At 37.1% G+C, this 25,550-nt stretch overlaps 2 protein-coding genes across 8 annotated transcripts in view; one reads left to right on the top strand and one right to left on the bottom strand.

The window, feature by feature from the left end:
* Nucleotides 1–25,550, bottom strand: part of MYO6 (myosin VI) — a 770,453-nt gene that overhangs the window by 357,808 nt on the left and 387,095 nt on the right. The gene's annotated exons all lie outside the window — the stretch shown is intronic.
* COL12A1 (collagen type XII alpha 1 chain) overlaps nucleotides 1–25,550 on the top strand; it is a 101,116-nt gene that overhangs the window by 3,710 nt on the left and 71,856 nt on the right. For 5 of the 7 annotated variants that reach the window (XM_048935640.1, XM_048935639.1, XM_048935643.1 and 2 more), the window contains exons 3-13: nucleotides 7,271–7,387; nucleotides 8,652–8,795; nucleotides 10,332–10,388; nucleotides 10,940–11,203; nucleotides 11,314–11,478; nucleotides 11,908–12,081; nucleotides 12,915–13,205; nucleotides 13,423–14,025; nucleotides 15,384–15,656; nucleotides 17,293–17,565; nucleotides 18,510–18,782. The exons of 1 other annotated variant lie outside the window; for it this stretch is intronic. In XM_048935640.1, coding sequence (XP_048791597.1) covers nucleotides 7,271–7,387; nucleotides 8,652–8,795; nucleotides 10,332–10,388; nucleotides 10,940–11,203; nucleotides 11,314–11,478; nucleotides 11,908–12,081; nucleotides 12,915–13,205; nucleotides 13,423–14,025; nucleotides 15,384–15,656; nucleotides 17,293–17,565; nucleotides 18,510–18,782 — 2,634 coding nt within the window. Of the gene's footprint in view, nucleotides 1–17; nucleotides 5,215–7,270; nucleotides 7,388–8,651; nucleotides 8,796–10,331; nucleotides 10,389–10,939; nucleotides 11,204–11,313; nucleotides 11,479–11,907; nucleotides 12,082–12,914; nucleotides 13,206–13,422; nucleotides 14,026–15,383; nucleotides 15,657–17,292; nucleotides 17,566–18,509; nucleotides 18,783–25,550 lie in introns of those variants that run through there. One more of the 7 variants, XM_048935645.1, reaches the window with a different exon arrangement.

Genomic DNA, 25,550 nt, shown 5'->3' with positions numbered 1-25,550 from the left:
CCTGAGCCAGACCCTGCTGTGCCACTGGGCTCCGAGGCTCTGGCACACCTGTTGTGTCATTGTCCGCAGAGCAGTGGGGAAACACAACGCTCATCGTGGTGTTTCTGCTGCCCTGGGGGACTAGCACAAGTGTGGGATAACCTCCTCCATGTGAGCTGGACAGTAGTAACAGCATTTCTGTTAGCAGTGTCCGCCAAGAGAAATACAAAGATGCAACGTGCAGCTGAACGCAGAAGTGATTTGGTTTGACCTCTGGAACTCAGCTCCATCAATAGGGTGTGCCCTGTGTTTGAACTGGGAAAAACAGAAGCCAGTGTCTGGTAATTCAGTTTTTCCCCTCTTCCTATTTCCATACTGAGCTGAAAAAAATTCTCTGATTTTGGACTGTCACAACTGCCTGCGTCTGGACCTGGCTGCCTTGGGTGATGGCTACTAAAAGTATGGTGTGTGAGAGAGGCCTCTAAGATGTCTCTTCCCACGTCTGCTCTGCTGTCATGGGGCACAGAGGCATAAAAGAGACCATTTTCTGGAAAATATGGCATGTCTGTTGTCAGTACTACATCTGGTCACCCTAGGAGGGGATCAACTCTCTGCTTCCCTCTCATGCTACGTTGTTGTTGGCTGAACAACCAGAAAGGTCATGTAAAGTCTTTTCAGAACTGCATTTCAAATGCAGGACCACTGTGCCAGAGAAAGCAGAGGAAACGTACGGTTTTGATGGAAGAAGGGAGTGGATGTATTTGTGCATGCTTCCCACTTCTAGCAATGAGCTGGTTCAGGGCTTGAGTGATGTTGCTGTTGTGCTGCACTGTTGGTTACATTTAAGGAGTGAGCTATTTCAAAATGAGTGAAGGCATTTCATTTATGTGGTATGGACTGAAACAGCCACAGTCTGAGGAGTGTTAATGAAAGCTAGAGACACTTGGAGAAGCACACAACTGTTTTGTAAGGATGAAGCTAGTTATATTACCAGTCAAGCTGACTGTTTAGATCTCATTATAAAGTGTGTGCCACTGTTAAACAAAGGAACGGACAAAGCCTGATCTTGTCAATTGTGGAGCACTCCTGATAAGATTTATGCTGCTCTGTGTTTGCAAGCTTGTATTAAATATGGATTAAATAGCTTTGGAGCAACTTCTCATAGCTCCAAAGTTTTGAAGCAAGAGCAGAGAAGTGTCTTTGAGTAGGAAGTACGGTGAGAAATAGCGATGCTGAAAATAGAAATTTCAAATCAGGAATACCTTAGGACTCGCTCTGGTGAGAGCTGCTGATTAAAGCCTTTTTTTTTTCCACTGTGCTTTTTGACTGGGCAATAGGGGCCATTCTTCTGCACTGTTCTAACATTGTGCTTTAATTTTGTACGTTGCATGTCGGATCTTAGTTGCTTAGTTGCTTCTGGTCTCATTCCAACTTAACTTCTGTCTGCTGAACTGACTTTCTCCTACAGATATTTGTCTCTTTAGTCTGTTCCTTCAACTTCCACATCATACTGTGCCAAAATCCTCTTCCTTCCAGTCCTGTCTCAGGCTGCTAGTGCTACATACAGTTGCATGACTGTACTTTATTGCACTTTTTTTTTTTTTAAATTTTTTTTCTTTTATTCCCTTGGCTCCTCCTACAGTGGTTGCAAGAGGTGCAGTTTGAGTTTTCTTTCTGTCAGCTGTGCTCAGGTACTTGGTAGAATGAAAAAGTGAGAGAGGGATAAGGAAGAAGAGCACTTGATGTGGTTAGTGTTGTTGATCTGTGATGGGAATGTGGTGTGAAAGCAAAGGGAAGGAAAAACAATGCTCTCTTTCTTCTGCCTTCCTCCAGCTTCCATTTTTCAGTCTCTCCTGGCAGTAGATCTGGTATTTTTTTCTGAAAGTGGTGTTCAGATTCCTAAATACTCCAGGATGAAACTGGTTCTTCATCACAGCTGCTCTGTGAATCTTTCGCAAGAGCAGTGCTCTGATGCTGTTGGCGAGAGAGAGAGGTGCAGTAATGGTGTTAGAGCTTTTCTACAGAGATACAGCAAAGCAAGGGTTTCTCTTTGGATATTTACTGTGGCAGTAGAATGGGTAAAATCAACATATAGTCTGAATGCATTCATGGCATTTCTCTGTGGAAGTTACTTGTTTACTTTGGACAAGTGAGCGGGTACGTTTTCAAGCTCTGTGTTTTTATTTTTACAATGAAATTCTACCTGTTTTAATTTGCAGTCCTTCTGGTCTCTCTCTCTGGCCTTAAGCATCATATGTATGATGCCTTATTTTATGCTTTATTTGTTTCTTGCCATTTCAGTCCAGCACTGCCCAACTACAGTGTAGTTGATGTATGTCCTTGCGTCAAGAATTCTTTCTGACGCACTGTATTTTCCTTCTGTGATCACATACAGCTGGGGGCAAATCTGCGTCCTTCTATTAAAAGATAATGTTTTCATTGTTATAATTGAGCCAAGGTAATTCCTTGCAAGTAACCAGTTTGTTATAATCAGAAGGTAGTGCTATTATGGTGTCCTGGCTTCTGTAGTGTTTGCTACATGCAGGGGAATTGTCGAAGGCACAAAAGGAAGGAAATAATTGGCTCTGCTTAACCACTGAGCACCTGACAGTTCTGACTTTTCAGTGTTTTGGGATTTGGTTCAGACCTGAGAGGTCTTTTTTCTAGAGAATAGGGAAGGAGGGCATCCCTGAGCCCAAGATGACCCAGAATAGATGAAACTTCTAAAGTTGATCACCTAATCAGCTTTGGAATTGGTTGGTGGGACCATTAGTTCATGCCCTTTTGGTGTAGGATTTCTATCCTTTGAGAAATTAGCTGTTGATTTTCAAATTCCTGAAGAGAGAACCATTTAGACGGAAGTGTGAAGGCGTGTTTTGTATATGGATGATGCTGACTACAAATTCTTGCTTTTTCCCACTTCTAATTAGAATTAGAAGCAAAGCGTACATGTGAGTTTATGTATATACACACATACACACACATACATATGAACAAACATGCCAAAATTTGGTAAATATTTATGCATGTATTGTGTATATATATATATATTATAGTTATTTGTTTCATTACATTTAAATGCGTATACTTATATGTACAAAGAATGTATACATATTTAAATGATTTTCTTTCAAAATACACTTACATGAGCTGCATATCTTGTATTTTGAATAAATTTCACCTATAGTGTAAAATTTTTTAAAAAAGCAGATCTACAGGAGACACTTTATGTACTGTTGGCAGTGAGTATCTTGCAAGGCTAAGAAGCTATTCACTTCTACACTGACAGGCTGTAACTCATTCCTTCTCCTATTCATATTAGCAAGATGAACTTCAAAGGACCTTGACTGGGGTTGTGATCTAGTTAGCTGTGTCAAATTTGTGCCAAGTATGAAGAAAACATTACATGAAGAGTTTGGGCCTCTTCCAGCCTCAGCAGGGCTTATCTCAATGAGACCATGAGTGGCCTTATTCTTCAGCTACCATGGCCTGTATGCTATTTTAACAAGAACTAGTATGTTATTTTTCATGCTAATTAGCAGCAATTTTTTTCAGTGTTGGAATGACAGTTTTTGTGCCACATAAGGGTTGTGGAGTGCAGCTACTTCCAAGTTATATTACTTTTAAGATTGGTTATAGATCTGAATTGCTTGATCTGCTGATTATATTTTTCTTCTATCTTATTAAGATGCTTGTTGGGATGTTCTAGCAGTCACATATGTTGTCTATAGAAAACTGTAGACTTCTGGTCTGTTGATAAATCAATGTGTATTATCTGTTGAGTAATACAAGCTAGTCTAAGACATACATAAATAACATACTTTGCTCTATACATTTTTCTCTTTTTTGCAGAAAATATACTGCTGTATTATATGCATATAATGGAAGGAGTGAATGAAGTATGTCTAATTTTTTTTTTCTTTTGTGGTCTGTAAGATAGGATATGCAATCAAGGAAGCTGTCATGTCATAGTTCTAAGAGTGGTGAGAGTTAACACTGTGTAAACATTAAAAATTTATACTGTCATAGAGCAAGTTAAGATTTTACTGAACTGGAATGCTGTAGTGGAGCCCTACATTTCTGTGCAGCAGCAGTGGGATCACTGTATGAAGGGAATAGTACGATATTGTCACGTGTTACAATCACAGTCTTGTACCTTGATATGTCAGAGAGAAGTTTGTCCTAGATTTTGATATAGCAGGGCTGGACAGACTGTCACTACACTTTACACATGTGCACAGCTTCATTTGGGCTAGTAGTCTTATGTCAAGACTGCTTGCTCAGGTAAGGCTTAAGCCTTTGTAAAATGGAGTTTTAAGGGCTGTTCCTGCAATGGGGCAAAGTCCCACTAGACCAAGGGCCACTTAGTTCCTGGTCTGATTTCATAAGAAGAATTTTGTGGAGGGCTGGTGGAATTGCCCTTTTTGATGATGACAGTAAGATATTTACCCTCTAATTGTTTTGATGTACTTCAGATTGACTTGCACCTCTGTCATATGACCGTGCTTTGATCTTGATCCCACAGCCAGTTTCACATGGATGAAATTCAATCCATGTGAAAGACAGTGGATGTTGTAGAGGTTCTATGTGAGTATCGAAAGCTTGCAGGCCGTCCAGAAGACATTTTGACAACACTGGATTCAAACTCGCTTTCCTTCACTCAAACAAATTTCCTTTTTGGATTTCCATGGAAGAAACACGCAGTGATTTAATTTTTTGAGCCAACCATATGCTGAGGATGAGCAGATTAAAAGTGCAACAAAAGAGATTGGGCTTAGGTATTGGGAACAACTTTATGAGGACAGAGGAATTAAGGCACTGAAGTAATTTCTGTGGGAAGCGGGCAATTTTGCCAATGGTGGAAGTCTCAAAATGTGATCTGAGCACCATGTCAAGAATGACGTGGGATGGCTGACCGTGTCTTGGCCATGGGAACGACTAGGGGACTTTCTGATGTCCCCTGCAAAACTGCTGTTCTATAAAGCTGCGAATAGCTGAATGAATGGATATGTTAATTATATATTGATGCACTGTTCTTTTCAACTGCCAAGATCCACATCTGAATTTTTATAAAATGGATCAAAATCCTTTAAAATGTTCAAGACTTTTCCTCACAGTCAGTTTTTTCAGTTTATCTGGAATCCGGTCATTTGGATATCAACAAGTTGGGCTGCTGCTATCCTTCAGCAGCTAAAGCCTAAAGTCTCTGCTGCAACATACCAATTTACTTGCAAGGTTGGTGGTGCTATTTTTTCCATGTACTGATCTTTTTTTTTTTAAAGCATGCTCAGGTCAGTTGTCTCTGCCTTTGCATTAAATTTGTCCTGAGCCATTGCTACTGAAACAATATTTTATAATGATATTCTTATTTATTACCTGAATGTATTGTACTATTAACATGTGTTGCATGATTTTGATACTAAGAGACTAGCCTGCAATCTCTAGCATTGTGGTACTCATAAAATGAATGATAGATAAAATGTGCATGCACATTTTAATGGTCTAATCTCACTGCCTGTGTATGGATAATAGGAAAAATAACAATTACTTCAATACTAGTTATCTATTTTATCAGTATTACAAAGCCATATTATCCTATGGTTGGAAATAACAGTAAATTAAAAGAGAAAAGAAGACCTACAAAATTGGTTATGATTTCATTTTTTTATCTCAGTCTTATTGCAATTGGATGGTGTCTTTTCATAAGTATATGTTTTAGCATTTATTTCTTGATCAGCTCTTTAAATTAGGCTCCAAAGCAAGACAAAAGTCTTATTTGAGTTATAATGGAGATCTTCTGTGAAATGAAGAAGATCTGTCAATTAAGAATGCCTGCAAAATGGTCTGCAGTAGTAAAGGAAAGTATGGCTGAATCTCATCTTACTTTGTAGACCTATTTAAACAATAATATATAATACACCTACCATGCACTGACAGTGAGTCAGTAAAATATTGCATGAGTAAGCATGACATTTTTACAAAGAGAATATCATTATAAAATATTTATGAAATGTCTTTGTGTAATGAACCTTGTACATGGAGGCTTTTGTCCATTGTGGGAAGCTAAAGAAATAATAATCAACATCTCATTTACATATGCATGATGCTGCAAAATAGCATACGTAAACTATTTCTTTCTGTACTGTTCAATTACTTCTGTCATCAGCTCCTACAAGATTTATTTGCAGTCATTTGTTTGGATCATTGGTGCCCTCTTTGCTGTTCTCTATAGATTCCGTAAAATGAATGTCCATAAAAATACTTTGATGTTGTCTTTTCATAATTAACCATTGTGTTGTATGGAACCATACTGGCATTTTATGTTAAAATGCCACTAGTAGTATGGGTACACCTGCTGCAAGCGGAACATGAAAACATTAGTTTACACCTTTGAATTTTTACAGTAATGTGGTGTAAACATATAGAATCTTATTTTTATGAGCTCTCACGTCGGCTCAAATATGTCAACAAATTCCAACCATTACTAACCTCGTTTATCCACCCTTAGTTCCTCCATTCTTTGCAGCCATATGCAAAGTATGTCACTGTAGAGGCTTCTAGGAACCAAGGGGTGGAGCTCTCCCTATTCTGAAATAAAATGATACATCAGTATATCATTATTACTGATATACATTTTACATGCATATTCTTATCTAGACCCTAGCAGAAATTGTTTTACTGAGCCAATTTGAACAAATGGCCAATTTGTTTTCCCTGTATTCTTAAAATTTTTTTTCTCTGCCAAGTTTCTAGATTCAGTGAAATTGATAAGAAATATGGCTGTGCAGAGACTATGCTCAAAAGCGGATCAATTCTTTGATGTCTAATTAAGAAGAGTACTGTGTTCTCTCAGTGTTCTAAATGATCTCTTGGTATTGTGAGCAGGTTGTGATTTGGCATGCTTGTACGGATTGCACCCAGCATGTACAGAAATTCCTTTTAATTGTTATGTGAAATGTTTGCATATGTGGTGATTATCTGTGAACTCATTGTATATGTATCCAAATGTGTTTTCTATTGTGCTTGATTTTGCTGGCCATTCTTGAATGTCTTGGCAACTCAAGAAACGTACATTCTGTGCTGTCCTCTGTAACGCGTATACTCTTTGATGTTGTGTCATATTTTGTCAGCTTTTGTTTTACTCTTTTTCCAACAACATATCTTTATATTTGTTGGAAACAAATTTATGCAAAGACAATTTTAGTAAGCTTTGCTCAACATTATTTTATTTTTTCATTTGCCAAAGATTGTTCAAATGTTTAAACGTCCACCTGGTATAAATCTTTTGCAGTTAATCCACCGTCAGACTTGAATTTTACAATTATAGATGAACATAATGTTCAAATGTCATGGAAAAGGCCACCAGATGAAATAGTGGGTTACAGGATAACTGTGGTTCCTACAAATGGTGAGTTCAATAAAATTTTATTACTTGGTTTTTGGAAAACCTGAGTACTTTTTTTACTTGTATCCAAGTTAGGTATGAAAACAGTGAGTGACGTCTTTCTGAAGATTGAGTAGCAGCAAAGGGCATACACAAAAGAGCAGAGACTGTTCCTAATTAGAGTATTTCTTTCCTTAGTATTTACCATGTGTGGACTGCAATTAATAAGTTTTGGTTTCTTTTCCTTTGCAAGGAACAAGAAGGTAAAGTCCTCACTGTGTTCCCCCTTTATGCCTTTACCTTAAAGTTAGGGAATTGTATTGGTCTTCTTTCAAGCCCGTCTCCCAAAGGAAGTATTACATGTGTCAGATAACGATGCAGTGATGTCATGTAACTTCCATAACATGGCCATAATAATGGTTGTGTAAGACACTTGTTATTCTGTTTCACTTTGAGAAATAATCTGTGAGAATCTGGATTGGAACTGGACCATAATTTGTTAAATTATAGTACATTTTGTATGTATATTTTTGTCTTAGTCTCAGCTGAAATGAAATTGCTTTCTTCCAGGTATCTGGTATGATGCTATATTTTGTTCTTGGAGAAAAATAATATTGATAACACGCTGAGGTTTATAGTTGCTGCTGAGCAGTACAGAGCCAGGGCTATTCATAGTGAAGGGCCCAAGGAGCTGGAAGGGAACAGAATTAGGACAGCTGACTTAAACTGACAGAAGTGATATTTCATACCATATGACATCATGAGGAAAGAGTTTTGAAGTGGGTAGGAGTACATCTTGCTATCTTTTACTGCTCAGGGGGCTACCTCAGCATTGGTTGGGTGGTGGTGAGCAATTGCTTGTGCATCACTTGTTATGCATATTTGTCAAAATTATTATCCTTTTCTTTTTCTCTTCTTAGTAATTTTTTTTTCTCAACTCACAAGTTCTACTTAGTTTTTTTCCCAATTCTCTTACCCATCCCACTGGGAAGTGGGGAGAGTGAGCAAAAAGCAGTGTAGTGCTGAGCCACCTGTGGAGTTAAACCACAATTTTAAATTTCAAATTTCCTGGAATTTATTAAACATTTCAGTAATTTTTTCAGTACTGAAAACAACTTAATTGGAAGTTTCATATTTCAAAATACTTAAGGAAAGCAGAATTGTATCATTGTAAAATTGTCATTGGATGTTTAGATAGATTATTCTCTGTTGTATTTTTTTAAATAATCTTGCCATTGATATTACTGGATTTAAACACTGCATTAACTGTTTTATATATTTGTTGCAGATGGACCGACTAAAGAATTTACTCTTTCACCTAGCACAACCCAAACTGTCTTATCAGATCTTATACCTGATATAGAGTATGTTGTATCAATAGCTTCATATGATGAGGTAGAGGAGAGTCTGCCTGTTTTTGGCCAACTAACAAGTAAGTATATGTAATACAACTTATGGAAGAGAATAGAATACTATAGAGTAGTTCGGAAGGACTTTTGAAGATAATTGAGTGCAACTGCCTGACCAGTTCAGGGCTAACCAAAAGTTAAATCGCGTTATTGAGGGCATTGTCCAAATGCTTATTGACATTTGTCTGGTATGGGGCATCAAACTACCTTGCAAGGAAGCCTATCTCAGTATCTGACCACAGTAAATACATTTTTCCTGTACAGTCTGAACCTCCCCAGGTGCAGCTTTGAGCCGTTCCTGTGTGTCCTGCAATCATTTATAAGGAGCAGAGGCCACCACCTCCCTCTGCTTTCCTTTGGAGCTGCAGAGAGTAATGGGCTTACCTCTCAGCCTTCTTTTCTCCACATTAGACAATCAAAGTGTCCTCAGCTTCTCACAGGACACTCCTTCCAACCCGTTGACCAGATTCCTGGTCCTTCTTTGGACACTTTCATGTATCTTAACATCATTTTCATATTGTGGAGCCCAGAACCCCATATATTCAAAATGAGGCTGCACTAGTGCTAAACTAAGCAGCAAAATCCCCCTCTTTTGACAGGCTGGCTCTGCTGTGTTTAATGCATTCCCAAATGTGGTTTGCTGCCTTTGCTGCCAGGGCATACTGCTGACTCGTATAGAGCCTGATGTCTACCAGTTAGAAAACTGAATAGCAGAACTGACCAGTCATTTACAGAACTTGGCTTTATTCCAGTTCCTCAACAAAATATTGGCACATACCTAAACTCAGATCAGATGTAGCTGCACAAAAAGCGTCTTTTTTTTTTTTTTTTCATTAATTCTTCACAGGATCAAAGATGAAAGGATGCTTGGATATACTGTTTCTGACATCTCATACAGAGTTCTTTGCAGGAGCCCTCTGGTTTTGTTGAACTGGGCCTACTTCCTATTAACTGCGTCCGCATTCAAAGGGAAAGCTGTAATTGGCTTGAGTTAAGAAATGAATCTGTCTGGACTTCCGTGAAGAAAAAACCCACAAAATTATTTTCATTAAACAACAAAATGTGACATTATATACATAAAAATCAAATATAGACTTGTATAGACTTGTATCGTGTATAGTTAATAATTTTAAGTTAACCACAGACACATTGAAGACCTTCTTCAATGGCATGTTTTGTCACATGCCTCAAGCTGCCCAAACAACCACAGGAAAATTACTTACGATGAGTTTCCTAGTGTGTTAGTGAGGAGCAATACTTGTATTTCATCTGTGCATGTTGCAGTGAATTCTATGATTCTGTGGTTGATTTGGGGGATATTACTTGGAAATGTGTGAGTTCCAAATTATTACATTTTTTGTATTTTGTATTGTCCTGAATGCTATGTTGTCAATTCTTCAATTACTTGTGATGCAGTTATAACTTGCCTTTCTGCATTCAGTTTCTGAGGCTTGTCAGATTTGTGCCCCTAATTCCTTACATGTTTTTTTTTTAATTTTTATTTTAACAAATTAACCTAATTTCCTTTATTAATCCTACCTATGTTGTATTTTGTGCAGTTCAGACAGGTGGTCCGGGCATACCAGAGGAAAAGAAGGTTGAAGCTCAAATACAAAGTAAGATGTTTTGTCTATCAGTGTGTCTTGTATTTTGTCTAGTAGATGCTTTGCAGATTTAGTGAGATTTAGTTTCATGGCCTTACAAAGTTAAGCTGTGTTCCTTTGTTACTTAGCAATAAAGTTAAAGCTACCTAGAATTAGAGTTAGGGTAGTATGGTTTGGTTGTGGTTGGACATGATGATCTTCAAGGTCTTTTCCAACCTGAGAAATTCTGAGGAATTCTGTTTCAAAAAATTTTATGTGTAAGTGAGCATCTGCTGTGGGATAACAGATCTTGTGAAATAGTGAGAGGTATCTTAAAACTGATTTTGTATCTGACAGTTCCATTGTGTTAATGGCAGCTAAAAGTCCCTTGTCTTCACCTAGGTGAATAATGCTTCTCTAAGTAAAATAATTCCAGAGAATAATATGAGTCTATTAAAAATCTGTTCATTTTATCTTTTATTCACTATTTCTCTCAGATGTTTCTCACTGATTTGTAAGAATACAATTGCACATCTGCTAACAGTTTTTTGTTTGTTTGTTTTGTATGTGCGTGTGTGTTCCAGAATGCTCCATAAGTGCAATGACAGATTTAGTTTTCCTGGTAGATGGTTCATGGAGTGTAGGGAGAAACAACTTCAGATATATTCTGGACTTCATGGTTGCCCTTGTGTCAGCTTTCGACATTGGGGAAGAAAAGACAAGAGTTGGAGTTGTTCAATACAGTTCAGATACAAGAACAGAGTTCAATTTAAATCAGTATTTCAGAAGAAGTGATCTTCTTGATGCAATTAAAAGGATACCTTATAAAGGTGGCAACACAATGACAGGTATAGATTTCCCTCATATGTGTTTATGCAGCATATAATTCTTATTTTAAATTTGCTTTAAATCTTAGTTCGTTCATGCCTAATAAAAATACAACTTGTCTTTTTTTCAGGTGAAGCTATTGATTATCTGGTTAAAAACACTTTCACTGAGTCAGCTGGAGCAAGAAAAGGCTTTCCCAAAGTAGCAATTGTCATTACGGATGGAAAAGCTCAAGATGAAGTTGAAATTCCTGCAAGAGAGCTTCGCAACATAGGAGTTGAAGTTTTTTCTTTAGGTATGTTTTTGATGAATGAGAGATTAGCTTTCCTAAAGCAGTAAGTTATACGTTTTGCAGATTCTGGTTTTGAAGTTGTGCTATATCCATCTTTTCATATATGTGTGCCTTGAAATGGGCATTTGTAACCTTCAGAATGGAACATACGAGTTGTGTTAACTCGCTAGTAGTTTTGTAGCTCCTATGTGGAGACTAAGAAGGCTGATAAATAGAGTTTGACCCTTAGCCTTATCATATTATTTTCTTAAGTTGAAAATGGAGTGTTACATTGCATTTAGATATTTAGTAGTATGGTTATTGATAATGACATTAGAGAGAACTGAATTTAACTCAACTTTACCTCAATATATTCTGATACTCTATCAGTGCATTCACAGGTGTTTGTATTTTACAGCCACTTAACATGGTCCTGTCTATTGTGACTTCCAGGAATCAAAGCAGCAGATGCAAAAGAACTCAAGCTAATTGCATCTCAGCCTTCACTGAAACATGTGTTCAACGTGGCTAATTTTGATGGAATTGTAGATATACAGAATGAAATTATATTGCAGGTGTGCTCTGGAGTGGATGAACAGCTGGGTGAACTGGTTAGTGGAGAAGAAGGTGAGATACTTTTGTAAATGCATTTACTGTTGTCAGCTCATTCTGATGTGTGTGTGTAAGCAGACTAGCTGTGCTTGCTTTGCTTTGTTTTTTTTTTGTTTTTTTTTGAGTTTGATCCATTGCCTCATTTAGCAAGTGAGAAAAATAGGTTTCAGCTCTGTGCATTTAAATACAGGAGGACAAAATGTAATGCAGTACCTTTGGAATAGCTCCATCATTCTGTAGTTTCAGGGGCAACAAAATGATGATCAGTTATCAGAGGCTCCTACACTCATTTTGAACACCAGCTTCACTTCTATGGAGCAAATGTATGAAAAGGAAAAATCTGGTTGATGTAGGAGCAGAATATTAATGTTAAATGTTAAATAATAAATTGAAGAATCCTGAAAAAAACCAGACATCAAGCTGTATCACTGCAGTTTTCTGTCTGTGTAAGATTCTGAATAAGTAGTTATTTTTTGTACAAAATGGTAGCAGGATGACTCTGCTGTCACGATAATATGCTCAGGTCTGCATTTTTTCAGACCCTTTGCTGTGTTCTTTTGGGTGTTGCTTTCACTTCTGACTGAAATAGGCTTAGAGGAGAAGAACATTTCTTCTGGATCTTCACTAAACTGGTTCCACAAATGCGCTCTTTATATTTTTACCTTCTCTCTGATGCCCCTCATGAAATTTCCTGTAATTCAGTTATGTTTGTTTATGCTAAAAATAGGTGTGATTTTTAAGTAAAGATTAAGCAAGGATGACTGAATTTATTTAGGAAATAAAAATGTACAAATAAATCTGTTTATAATTGCAATTAATAATTTGGGTTTACTTTCAATTTATTTCAGTGGTGGAGCCTGCTTCAAATTTAGTAGCCACTCAGATCTCCTCAAAATCTGTTAGGATCACTTGGGATCCATCCACAAGCCAAATAACTGGCTATCGGATACAGTTCATCCCAATGATAACTGGTGGAAAACAACATGTGCTGAGTGTGGGTCCTCAGACTACTGCTCTGAATGTTAAAGATCTCTCTCCAGACACAGAGTATCAAATTAATGTTTATGCAATGAAAGGACTGACCCCCAGTGAGCCCATAACTATAATGGAAAAAACACAGCAAGTCAAAGTTCAAGTGGGTGAGTTAAGAACTACTGCATTATTTCCAGGCAGGAGCTTTTTGTCTGAACCTCTGATATTTGCTTTAGTGTCATACCTTTACTGTTTATAAGAGCTTTACTTGGAATGGTTTATTTCCTTTATAAACAACTGGATATAATGCATGGACTGCAGATGCAATTGAAATACCATCGTTACTGAATACCTGTTTATAGTGGTGATTCTTTTTCTTTACAGAATGCTCACGTGGTGTGGATGTAAAAGCTGATGTTGTGTTTTTAGTGGATGGCTCCTACAGCATTGGTATCGCCAATTTTGTTAAAGTAAGAGCCTTTTTGGAAGTGTTAGTTAAAAGCTTTGAGATATCGCCTCGAAAAGTACAGATAAGTCTTGTCCAGTACAGCAGAGATCCCCATATGGAGTTTTCTTTGAACAGATACAACAGAGTGGAAGACATAATTCAAGCTATTAACACCTTCCCCTACAGAGGTGGATCTACCAACACAGGCAAAGCGATGACATATGTGAGGGAGAAAGTATTTGTTACCAGCAAAGGATCAAGACCAAATGTGCCAAGAGTCATGATTCTTATCACTGATGGAAAATCATCAGATGCTTTTAAAGAACCTGCAATAAAGCTGAGGGATGCAGATGTAGAAATATTTGCAGTTGGTGTGAAGGATGCAGTGCGTACAGAGTTAGAAGCAATTGCATCACCTCCTGCTGAAACCCATGTTTACACAGTGGAAGATTTTGATGCTTTCCAAAGAATATCATTTGAACTTACACAGTCTGTCTGCCTACGGATTGAGCAGGAACTGGCTGCAATAAGGAAAAAATGTGAGTAAATATTTCCTAGAAAAATATGGAAAATGCAATGAAAAAAAGGTGAAACAATGTCCTGTTGTTGTAGCAGCTACATAAAAGAATTATTGTAGAAATTGACTATCTACAAATAAAAAATGTAATAGCTGGGGTTTGGTTGTAATTTTGATGTATATTAAAAGCAATGGGAGGAAGTAATAAAGAAATGGAGTGGAAAAAAAAAAAGTAGAAATATCTTTCTCCTTCCTAAGTGCTAAGGAACTTCTCAGTGTAGCTTCAGTTAAGTCTCCAGTAAAAGAGTTACTTAGTAAAGTTCATTCTTTAACTGTTCAAAGTGAAGTAGCTAGTCAGAGCTTGTGTTCTAGAATTCTAAAGGCAATGGAGCAATGTAGGCATCTCCGGAAGGTGATCTGATTAATTTTTACGGTAAGATGAACATTCCTAAGAAACTGGCCTTCTGTCTTCCCCAGCTGGAAAGAAGATGGGCTTAAAACAAGGCAATATAAGACAGCTAATGCTAGGTGACGTTAATCTCACTCTAACTATGAAGTCTGAAATAAAGCAGGGCATGAAAGTCTTCACATGTATCCGTACTTGGCAAGCTTGGATACTGTTTACTATTTAAAAAAAATAAATATCTAAATTCTAGCTTTTGTTCAGCTGAAGTTACTTAGGATTAGTTCACTTGCAGTGAGTCCCTGCTTATGTTTATTAGAACACTAATGTTGAATAGTCCCCAGCATTGAAAACTCCACTTTCTTTAAAAATAAGCCTTTTGTTTCAGGATAGCTTTGAGGAACAAACCAGCAAAGCAGCCTTTGTTTTAGAGGGCTCAAGCAGTCTTAACATCCCTACTGTTAGGCTGACTAGGCCTACCAAAACAAGCCCAGGATGTCAGGTTTGTGTTTGTGCCTCATGTCAAGTTCCTTGTTTCCCCTTTGACTCAATTCCTGAAAAAATACTGGGATTTATTTTGTCCTATTTCTAATCTACATTAAAAAACAAACAAACAAAAACCCCTAGGATTCATAGTTCCCACTGAGGGCAAAGTGTTATTGCTGTTCGTGAGACATGTAGAAGAGAGAACCCAGTTTGATTATCACATTCTTTCTTAAATTTTCCAAAATATTTATGTTTTAGGTGAACTGTTCTCATTTGATCTAGAAATCACCGCACTGGTGCTTCTACTCATTGTATAATTTGAGAGATACTAGATACTAGATATGGTATCTGTTGCATGTACAACAAAATATCTTGTCAATTAGAATAAGTTGAATGATCAAGAGACATTTTTCACTGATTTTAGAGATTATGTGTTAAAAATATATATTCTAGCAAGTATGTCTTAGCTGCACGTTTTCATTTTCACACAGCTTACGTTCCTGCAAAGAACATGGTCTTTTCTGATGTAACATCTGACAGTTTCAAAGTGAGCTGGTCTGCGGCTGGATCTGAAGTTTTGTCATATCTCATTAAATATAAAGTAGCGATTGGTGGAGATGAATTCATTGTTTCAGTACCAGCTTCAAGTACTAGCTCAGTTCTCACTAACTTGCTGCCTGAGACTACTTACGCAGTCAGTGTGATTGCTGAATATGAAGATGGCGATGGCCCTCCTTTAGATGGAGAGGAAACCACCTTAGAAGGTAGGCCTGTTTTGTTCTCTGATGTAAAAGAGTCGAATTCCAATGAATAGTTCCAATAAAAATGTGCTTCACTGAGAGAATGTGTATATGGGAAACAACCAGCAAGGGCTGAGAAGCTGTACTGTTATGTGAGATGAGAATACATACTGTTGTCTCTGAGTGCCTTTAATAAAGATACAAAATGCCAACAGAATATCAATGTTTGATTGTTAAGACTGGATTTTATTTTTTCTGAAAAGTGGATGGATGCTTGTTTTCTCTGCAATGGCCTATTTTTAAATAAAGTGTTGTGCTGTAAATAATAAATTCACTGGCATATATTAGTCTTAGTATTCATAGGATGACTGATGCAGAAATGTGTGCGTGTTGAGTTTAATGCCTTTAAGTCAAGCATGTACCTATGTAATTTTCTACAGCTCACATTAACAGAAATTCCATTCTATGTACCATAGGCTTGGAGGGGTTTATGTTCAGCTGTTTTTCATCAGAATCTAATGGATCTAATCCAATAATTCTTACTGATTCAAAACTTCCACTGATGTCAGTGTGACTTTGTAATCAATAGCTGTAAATTTAAGCATGGCAGCTGTACTTTTTTTTTCTTGACAGAGTTGCTAAAATGCATTTCCACTGATTTAAAGGAGAAGGATCACAGTAACTTTTATTTTCTATTCCAGTAGTTAGATACTCAGTCTAGTCTAAACCATGTTTTTGTTTTTGGTTTTTTTTTAATTTTAAAAAATTTTTTTGATATCAATCCACTCTGTTTCCTTATTCCATGCTGTCATTAGTGACCTTTGATGAGCAAAAGCAGCAGCAGCATGGAAAATTTTTAATTGCATTTTCCTCTTAGGTTTGATGTAAATACACATTTATAAAATTGCTTAGTTTGGATGGCAAGTTTGGAAGATACAGATTTCACTGTTGGTGTGCATATTTCCATTATACCAGTCCGAATGTTTTTACCACACAGAACTCTTTCCTTTTCCAAGACAAATTCTTCGCTGATAGAATATGTGGCTTGTGATTGTAAGAGACAGGAGATGGAATAACTTGAATAAAAATAATCAGCGTTCTCATGTTGCAAATGATACATTTTAATGAAATCTTAACATGTCTGAAAAGACTGAGTTCCATAATCACGTAAAGGTCAGCAGCTCTCCATGCAGCAAGTTGGTCCTGATAGCTCTAACACTGACTTAAGTCTTGTAAATAATTTTAAATAATGTTGTATTTCTGATTAGTAAAAAAAAATTCTTCTCTTTAGGAGTGTTAATTGCTCCACTTTTAATAGGTCTGTAACTGAACACTGAAGAACAGTGCTTTAGCATACATTGTTAGCTGAATTATACTTTAGATAGCAAATGATAAAAATTAAAACTTGTCTGAAGGAAAATGCTAACAACTTGCACTGCACTAGATTTTATTGTATGTTGGGATAGACAAGTTCTGCTTTTATGCATCCACCTCAGAAATGACATATGAGTTATAGACTTATATTTTGTCAGGGACTAGACTAAGTTAAATGGCTCACACCACAGTTTTTAATAGCTTCTGGGATAGTGAGCCAATTATTGTATTTGAGATTGCACCTTATGAATTATTATTATTATTTTTTTTCCCTTCTTTTTAACAGTTAAAGGTGCCCCTCGAAACTTAAGGATAACAGATGAAACCACTGATAGCTTTATGGTTGGCTGGACTCCAGCTCCAGGAAATGTTCTAAGGTACAGACTTGTATATAGACCACTTACTGGAGGAGAAAGGAGACAGGTGACTGTCTCAGCAAATGAAAGATCGACCACTCTGCAGAACTTGATTCCAGATACAAGATATGAAGTGTCTGTTATTGCTGAGTATCAGTCTGGGCCCGGCAATGCGCTGAATGGATATGCAAAAACTGATGAAGGTACGTAATCAATGCTATGAATATAGTATGCTTGAGAAAACTTTACTGTGTGTTGACATATTCACACTGAAAAGAGAATGACCTCTTTTGACTATAAATATTATCTCGAATGAGCAAAGAATTATAAAATTACTGAAATCTCATTGAGAGGTGTTAGATGTTCAGTGCCAATAGAATTTATCAGAACCAATATTTGCTTTTCAAATATAGTATATTGAACCTCCAGAACCAACTCTGGCAAGGTAATTTGGACAAAGAGTCTACATTTAAGTTTACTTAGTTTTCCACATGATTGTGTGGTCAGTAATACCAATTATGTTTATTTTCACACCCAGTCTGTGCTTCTGAATGGGAAGCAAGGAACAAATGAAGAATATAATTTACTAAAGTTATTACTGTACCACAAACTTTGGCTTAGACGTAACATTTATGTTCTTTTAACAAGTATCATGCATTATTAAACAAATTCCCAAGAGTACAGAGACATGAATGTCCTGATCATTTGGTGAAGCTTCATTGAGATTTTAATAGATGCCAGAAAAGCTAAAGTCAAAAAGAAATCTGTAGATAACTATAAGGTATTAATTTCACACGTCATTGCTGATCTTTGACTTGATACTGCAGTCAGTGACCTCAGCATGGATCTTGGTGTATTGAAGTTGAGTATGTGTTTGAGTGCTAGTATGTATAAGTGTTCAAGGATTGAGTTTGTGGTTTTCTAGAAAAACAGAAAGAATAAAAACAGCTTTATAGGGCATTTTTGTGTTGAGTTGCATAGAGAATTGTACAACCGTGATTATGATAAAATTATAATATAGCAGTGTTAGTGCAGGCTAATCAGGAATTATTTTCTTCAGCATGAAAATCTATGTTGTGGTGACTTGAAAACTAAACCAAGAAACAAGGTTTGCTTCAATTTGTTTTCAATATCTTTTGTTGAGCAGTCCGGGGAAATCCAAGAAATCTGAGAGTTTCTGATGCTACAACATCAACAATGAAGCTGTCTTGGAGTGCTGCTCCTGGCAAAGTGCAACAGTACTTTATAACTTACACACCAGTCGCAGGAGGTGAAACTAAGGAACTGACTGTGAAAGGTGACACTACATCTAAAGTGCTGAAAGGTTTAGATGAAGCCACTAGGTATGCACTGACTGTGTCTGCCTTGTATGCCTCTGGAGCAGGAGAAGCTCTTTCTGGAGAGGGAGAAACACTCGAAGGTAACTATTGTTTTTGTACAGTTATTCATTTGTATGGATACTGTTTAAGATGTCTTAAAATGTATTATCTTTCTGAGATTTCTGCAGAAGTAAGCACGTAAATGAAAAGTAGGTAAAAAGACATTCAGCAGGGATCTCCTTACATGGATTTACCAAAACTGCGGTTAAAATATCTCATCCTTTTGAAAATTTGTAGAGTTTCTTCTGTATTGAGACTGAAAGATGTTCAGGAACCATTTTTGTATTAGAGTCACAACTTCTTGTCTACACAGAGAAATAAAGAAATAGGTCTTGCTTCTAACTGAGGAATAAGAACCTGGAGTTGAGCATTAGCAGGACGCTGGCAAGTGCCTAAATCAGAGTCAGAGACTTATAAGGAGGGGAGGCTGCTCTCATTCTACTTTCAAGTGGAGAATTTCCCAGACTTGGTCCTTGTGAGCATTCTCAGCGTCATCTGTTAATTGTCAGGGGATAGGAAAGGCTGCCACTTAGGCCATGAAAGGAAGTGGGACTGTGCTCTGCACTGACCAGGTATGTATTGCTAAAATCTTGTATTCCAGCTCTCTAGACACGGTACTTGAAAACATAGATGATTTACATGGAATTAAGATTCTTCCACTGACACTAATGAATTTATAGTAATAATATACTTGACTCTCAGTTTCTCTTCTTCTTTATGGCACAAGTTTAAAAACAAATCAGGAAACCTACTTGAAAAAAAAAGTCAGTTCCAATTCGGGCACTTAATTGAATGCTGAAGTTTGCAGCGTGGAATCTCTACGATTCTTCTGTGATTAATGAAAAAAGACAGATATGTTCAGTAGGCAGGTAGTCCATCTGAGATCTCATTTTCCCTTCAAAGGAATGTTTCTCTGTCCATTGACTATAAAAGGAGCAGTGAGTTGAGCTCTAGTCTCCCAGTACCACCACCTACACATCAGACAACCCAACCCCCCTACTTTCTGTCATCCTGTCTCAGTGGATCAGGCACCTTGGTCAGACCTATTTCTTAATATGGAGCTCTGGAATGAGCAGCTGTGTTCTGAGTTCATGAAATAAACTTAGCTTTTTAATCTGTAAGGCTTGAACAACAGGAAAGTCTTTCAATTCATTGCCTAGAGCTTCAGTTAAAATCTAGTCTAAAAAAAGAAAGAAAGAAAGAAAGAAAGAAATGGGTGAAATACATTGAATTGAAAAAACAGCGCCATCAAAAAAAAACAGAATTGAGTCAGTCTCAGATGAAGACTGTGATGTCCTTTCAGTGCTCCCTCCTGCAGGAGGTCTCTGATTCTCATGTAGACTTCCTACAGACTGCTGTAATAAATTGCTGATAAGAAGAAAAACAATTTGAAAATTGTTTAAAGAGTCAAGGAAATTAGAAGGGTAGTTGTTTGTAGTTCGGTAATAATTTTTAGGCATCCAGATGGAGTTTGAAATGGATGTTGCACCTCAGAAGGACGTGTACTTTCCTTCATGCAACTTAACTGCATTATTTTCTATCAGTTTCTCAGTTGGAAGAAAATCAAATTAAAAATTACGCATACTGTTTAAAACGATATGACTCAAACAAATATTCTTTGAACATTCAGCTGAATTGGAAAACCTTGCTTCTCCAGAAAATGTTACTTTTTGTATTTGAGCAGTCTATTAAGTCTTTCTCAGTTAGATAAATTGTTAGTAAGAGCAAATACAGAATCCAGTAATTATTGAGTGATCAAAGGTAAATAAAGGAATACAAATTTCTTTTTGCATAGCAGTAGAGACTTAAGTTATAATCAGAACCATAGAATGGCTTAAATTTGAAAAGACTTGAAGCCCATGCAGTTCCAACCCCCTGCAGTGGGCAGGGCTTCCCCCCACCAGCTCAGCTGCCCAGAGTGCCATCCAACCTGGCCTTGAACACCGCCAGGGATGGGGCACCCACAGCTCTTTCGGCAGCTCTGCTAGGGCCTCACCATCCTCTCAGTGAAAAATTTTCTCCCTAACATCTACTAGATTAAATAAATTAATTAGATTTAGAGAAATTAGGTATATTAATAAGTAGAAAAATTAATAAGTAAATTAGATTTAGAATTCCTGGGGAGAGCTCTGGAAGGATCAAGTGTTCCTGATGGAACATCCACCTTATATTTCAGCATACTTGCAGTTTCACATAAAATAAAAATATATGAAGTAGGCCAGAAGTCTTTGGAGCTGTCAATAGATATTCTAAAAGGCTGTCAAACTAATGGTATGAAAGAAGGTACTGTTAAAGTACCTATAGGATAGTATGTCACTGTATGGTACTGTCTTACTTCACTGGATGATACAAAGACTAAACTTGTGAGGAAAATCGGACAACTAAGAGTGAACGGATTGGCATTTTGGGAACCAAAAGATAACACCCAAACTTTAAAGCTTAATACTGGAACTCAGTTGAAAATAGAAGTCATATTGCCTATGAAGCTAAGACAAATATGATGGGACTCTGCTGAAAAGTTATTCAGGTCAGTGAACTGAGTACTTGACTAATCATTAGCTGAAATAACTTGTCTGACTGAGGCTGGGAATTGGACAGATCTTACCTCCTGGAGAAATAAACTTATCAACAGTAATGACAAAAAATCTGTGAAAGGAAGCATAAAAAAGTGTTTAGTATTTTGGTTAGTTTTTCCGCGAGCCATAGCATTTAAAAAACAAAATAGCGAGGTAAGTTTTTCATTGCCAATAGCACAGAAGTACTGAGTACTTGGGTATTTTCCTGTATCAGGAATCCCAGTGGGGCTTACTTAATGTCTTCACCATATGAATTCTCTCCAAAGCCATTCAGTCAGATGCCATAGTTGTTGGCTACTTCAGTTTGTCATCATACCAGGAGCTAGGGCTGAGATCGCTTTTCAAACTGGAACAATTGTGAATCTCTTGTATTGATATGTACTCTAAGAGAAGTCAGTTTGAGCACTCTGAACATTTCAGCACTAACAGCAAAGTGAGAATAGAGGATACAGTAGCTTCTCCAGCTAGCATATAGTGAAGTGGCAGGAAATGAAAAATCCTAACTCTCAGATGTTTGTGGAATTTTAGTGAATCACTAAATAGTCCCCTGTGATTAAGGGTGTAGACAAACATTCTTACTGCCTTCAGTAATGATTTATTTTGCTCTGCATGTAGTAAGAGAACTCACATGGGCAGTTACTTTATATCAGTTGCAAGAGTAGCCTTCAGCAGAGAGAGAAAACCTGACTCTTACAGCTGATAATTTTTTAAACTGAATGTGATTTGTGAGAACATGTCTGCCTACAAATTCGGCAAAGGCAGTTACATACGCTGCCTCCAAAGTGTTTTCGAGCAGTTATTAGTTGCTGTTGGAAGTTCCTCCTCTTCCTCTTCTTTGCCCTACGTGGCAATTTGTCAATGCTTTCAGGTGATTTTTCTTCAGGATACCCAACCAAGTCAATCCACACAAACCCAGCATTGTTTGTAGTTTATATTATTTACCAGTTGTGTTCTCTATTTCTCTTTTCATTTTTCTTATGAACTAAGTATATCCTTGCCCTTACTGTTTCTCCACATAAAAGCAAGAGGGCAAATAGGCAAAAGGATCAGATTTTTTTTTTAAACTGTGCATAGACAACACAATATGGACAATTTAGCAAATAAGTGATAAGAAATTGAGGGTGCTGTTCCATACCTTACAAGTATTCAGACAGAGAATAAGTTTATTTCTTCTTTGTCTTACTATAATGGGAAAAGAAAACCGTTTTTTTACTCCTCTCTTAAATGTAAAAAACACTATGCTTTCCTTAAGCAAGACTTCAGGAAACTTAGAGTGCCCTGATCTTTCCTACAGCCTCTTTGAATCACTGGCTGATTTTGTCTGCAGTTATGAAGTAACCACCCAGAGGTGATAATTCTGGAGCTTTATATTTCATACTGCAGTAAACATAACTGCACGTGCAAAAAATGTGCTGTAGAAAGCTCCAGTTTTATACCTGCTCTTTCAAAATTGCATGGTGATCCATCACTGGACAGCTGTGGTTGGAGCCCTTCTATAAAGGTGCCATGGAAAAATTTTCCTCAGACACATTTTGTTGGCTGACATTCCCTCCAGCTCACAAAGATATTGAAACTGCTGAAGTAAATTATATCAGTGCAGGCTGTCATTTGCCATTTGATGGAGCAAGGCTTGTGACAACAAGGGGAACTAAACAAATTAGCAGTCATCGTTATATTTGATGGTAATTGTTAAACAGTGAAGAACAAGCAAGAAATGCCCACAAGAAAGCCTTATGGAAAACTCTCCCTCCTATTGCTGAACACCCCCATACAATCAATTTGGTTTTCAGGTTTTTGGGGATGTGTGATCTTATCCAAATTGTCTTAAGCCAGAAATAAAATGCAATGATAAACATGGAGACAGCAGTGCGTGTAAGTGCTGCAGCAATCACTGAGCATTTTGTGAGAGCTACTGTTTTTCTAATCTTTTTTTTTTTTTTTTTTTTTAAATCTGGGAGAGGCAGTTGCAAATCTGACAAGAATTTCATTTTCTGCCCAAAGGCTTTCTGTCAGATGAAAAGAACATACTGTACATTAGCTGCTAAATACATTAACTTAAATTATTTGCAGTTATTTAAAACAAAAACAAAAACAACAAAAAACAACAAAGTCACTGTTAGATTAAGCAACCTACACAGAAATGTTTAAACATTATGAATGTCTGAAAAGTTTGAAAGCTGTTGATCAATTTTTATGAGTGTCCTCTTGCTGGCAGTTACGTATTTTTCAGAATACTTTTAAGAATACTTTAGTTGTTGATTCTAAGCAGAAATGCAACAGAAATCTGAAGCATTTTAAACACAGATTTCAGAGAAATTTAGCAAGTAATTGTTTTTTCAGGAAAAGACTGAGTGGTCAGAGCCCCACCTTGCTGACACCGATAATTCAAACCATTTTTACCTGAATCAGTGAAGATCCTAGCCTAGTAACACTTCTGGTGGCTGTTTTAAAATAAGTGAGACTGCTAACCTGCCTTAGCAGAAATGTCAGTGCCTTTTCTTTCTTTCATTTGTGCACTTCAGAATTACCAAAACACAGCACAGTTTATTATATTTGGATGATAAATTTCATACAGTTATGTCACAGTCTGTAGCCCTTTAGAATGTTTGTGTTTGAGTGATGTAGGGCCCAGTCCAGCCATCCTGTTTGATGAGTGGCTCTTTGTGCTGTGAGAATTGAGCTTTACTGAAACAGTGCATTAGAGACAAAAGTTGTCATTATATAGCTTTTAGTTATGTTATTTTCTGCTATGTACATTTCTTAGAGACTAGTTTTGAGGATTTTTGTGGAAGAGGGATCCAGTTTTTGTTCTTGTTGTTCAGAAAATGCATAGTGGCTCTTTGGTAGATAAATGATTTGCTTTTGCTGTTTCTATAGTAACATAGAAATGCTTTAGAAATGAATGACCTCCTACAGGCAGAATAGTACAAATTCAAGTGACATTTTCTTACAATGAGGTTCTTAGCGTTATCACTGGGACTTTGCGTAAAGTTCAAACTGCGTAGTTCTTCCATCCTGACAGAAACAAGAACTCAGTGTCTCCAGGAGATACAATGCTGCATCATGCATTTTTTACAATTATACATTCCAAGATTTCTGGATCTGACATTTGAAACCAACATTTGTTAAGCTTTGGAAAATTATCTTACGTTTATGTAGCAAACTTAATATTCACCAGAAAAAAAAAAAAAAATCAACACGGAAAGGCTGGAAGAAGTACAAAAAAGTGTTCCTACACATTTGAGGCTGGCATGAACTGACTAACTGTTGGAAAAATAGGTAAAATATTGAAAGGACTGACTGTGACTTCCTGATGACTTTTTTCCTAGAGCATGGACTTCAGTACTCTGAACAAAAAGAGTCTCTCTTTTAAGTCAGGATCCTTTTGGTTTCACCTTCTCAAACTTTTACGTTCCCAGTAACAGAAGAGAAAGAGATTTGCTCTAACAATGTCAAGTTTGTTTTGTGTAGCAAGTCCTTCAGGACTTCCCTCGTCACCACATCCACATCCTGTCTCACATTGCCAGTGTGCTGGAGGGCTGATACTCCTGGAGTAAGCAACTTCTTTGTGGTTTCTATGGAAGAATACCAACCAATTGAAGTGCCTTCTCTAGTGCTGAGGAGAATTTGGCCACTGGAGTCAACCTGAACATGATTTTGGCACCATCTCATTTGATGTGTGCCCTTGGGTGCTCTGCTGCAGTGCCCTACCTGCTGACTTACCAGGATTCTCCTGATGAATCTCACTGTATGCCATAAAAAATTGGTATATATCTCAATAGAAGAACGCTCCTTTATTTAACTGATTTGACTTTTCAGGACGTTGACATAGATCAGTTCTCTGTTTAACTTAAATGAAACAGTGGTTTGTGTGATATTTACAACTTAAATTTGAAAGCTAGTGTTAAGAATATGTGCAGAAAATTGTTTAAACTTTGGGCCCAAACTGCCTGTACAGCTTGTACTGGAATCAACTGGAATTGTATAAATGTTTCTGAAGGGAAAGGGCATTTGAATAAAGCCACTGGATTTTTATGAATGCTAACGTTTTAATATTAGCTGGTTCACACGGCCTTATATTCAACAACAACGGTGATTGCTAGAGAGCTATGGGAAGCAAGCCAAGCAGACACAGGGAAACTACTTAAATATTATATTGTGTTTCTGGCATACTGTAGTGGAAAAACTTAATATGGAAACTGGACATTGCAAAGGTCCATAACTGGGTGTAAA

This window comes from Lagopus muta, chromosome 2 (assembly GCF_023343835.1).
Source record: "Lagopus muta isolate bLagMut1 chromosome 2, bLagMut1 primary, whole genome shotgun sequence".
NCBI lineage: Eukaryota > Metazoa > Chordata > Aves > Galliformes > Phasianidae > Lagopus > Lagopus muta.
Note: the sequence above shows the minus strand (reverse complement) of the source record. Positions and strands in the feature narration are given on the sequence as shown.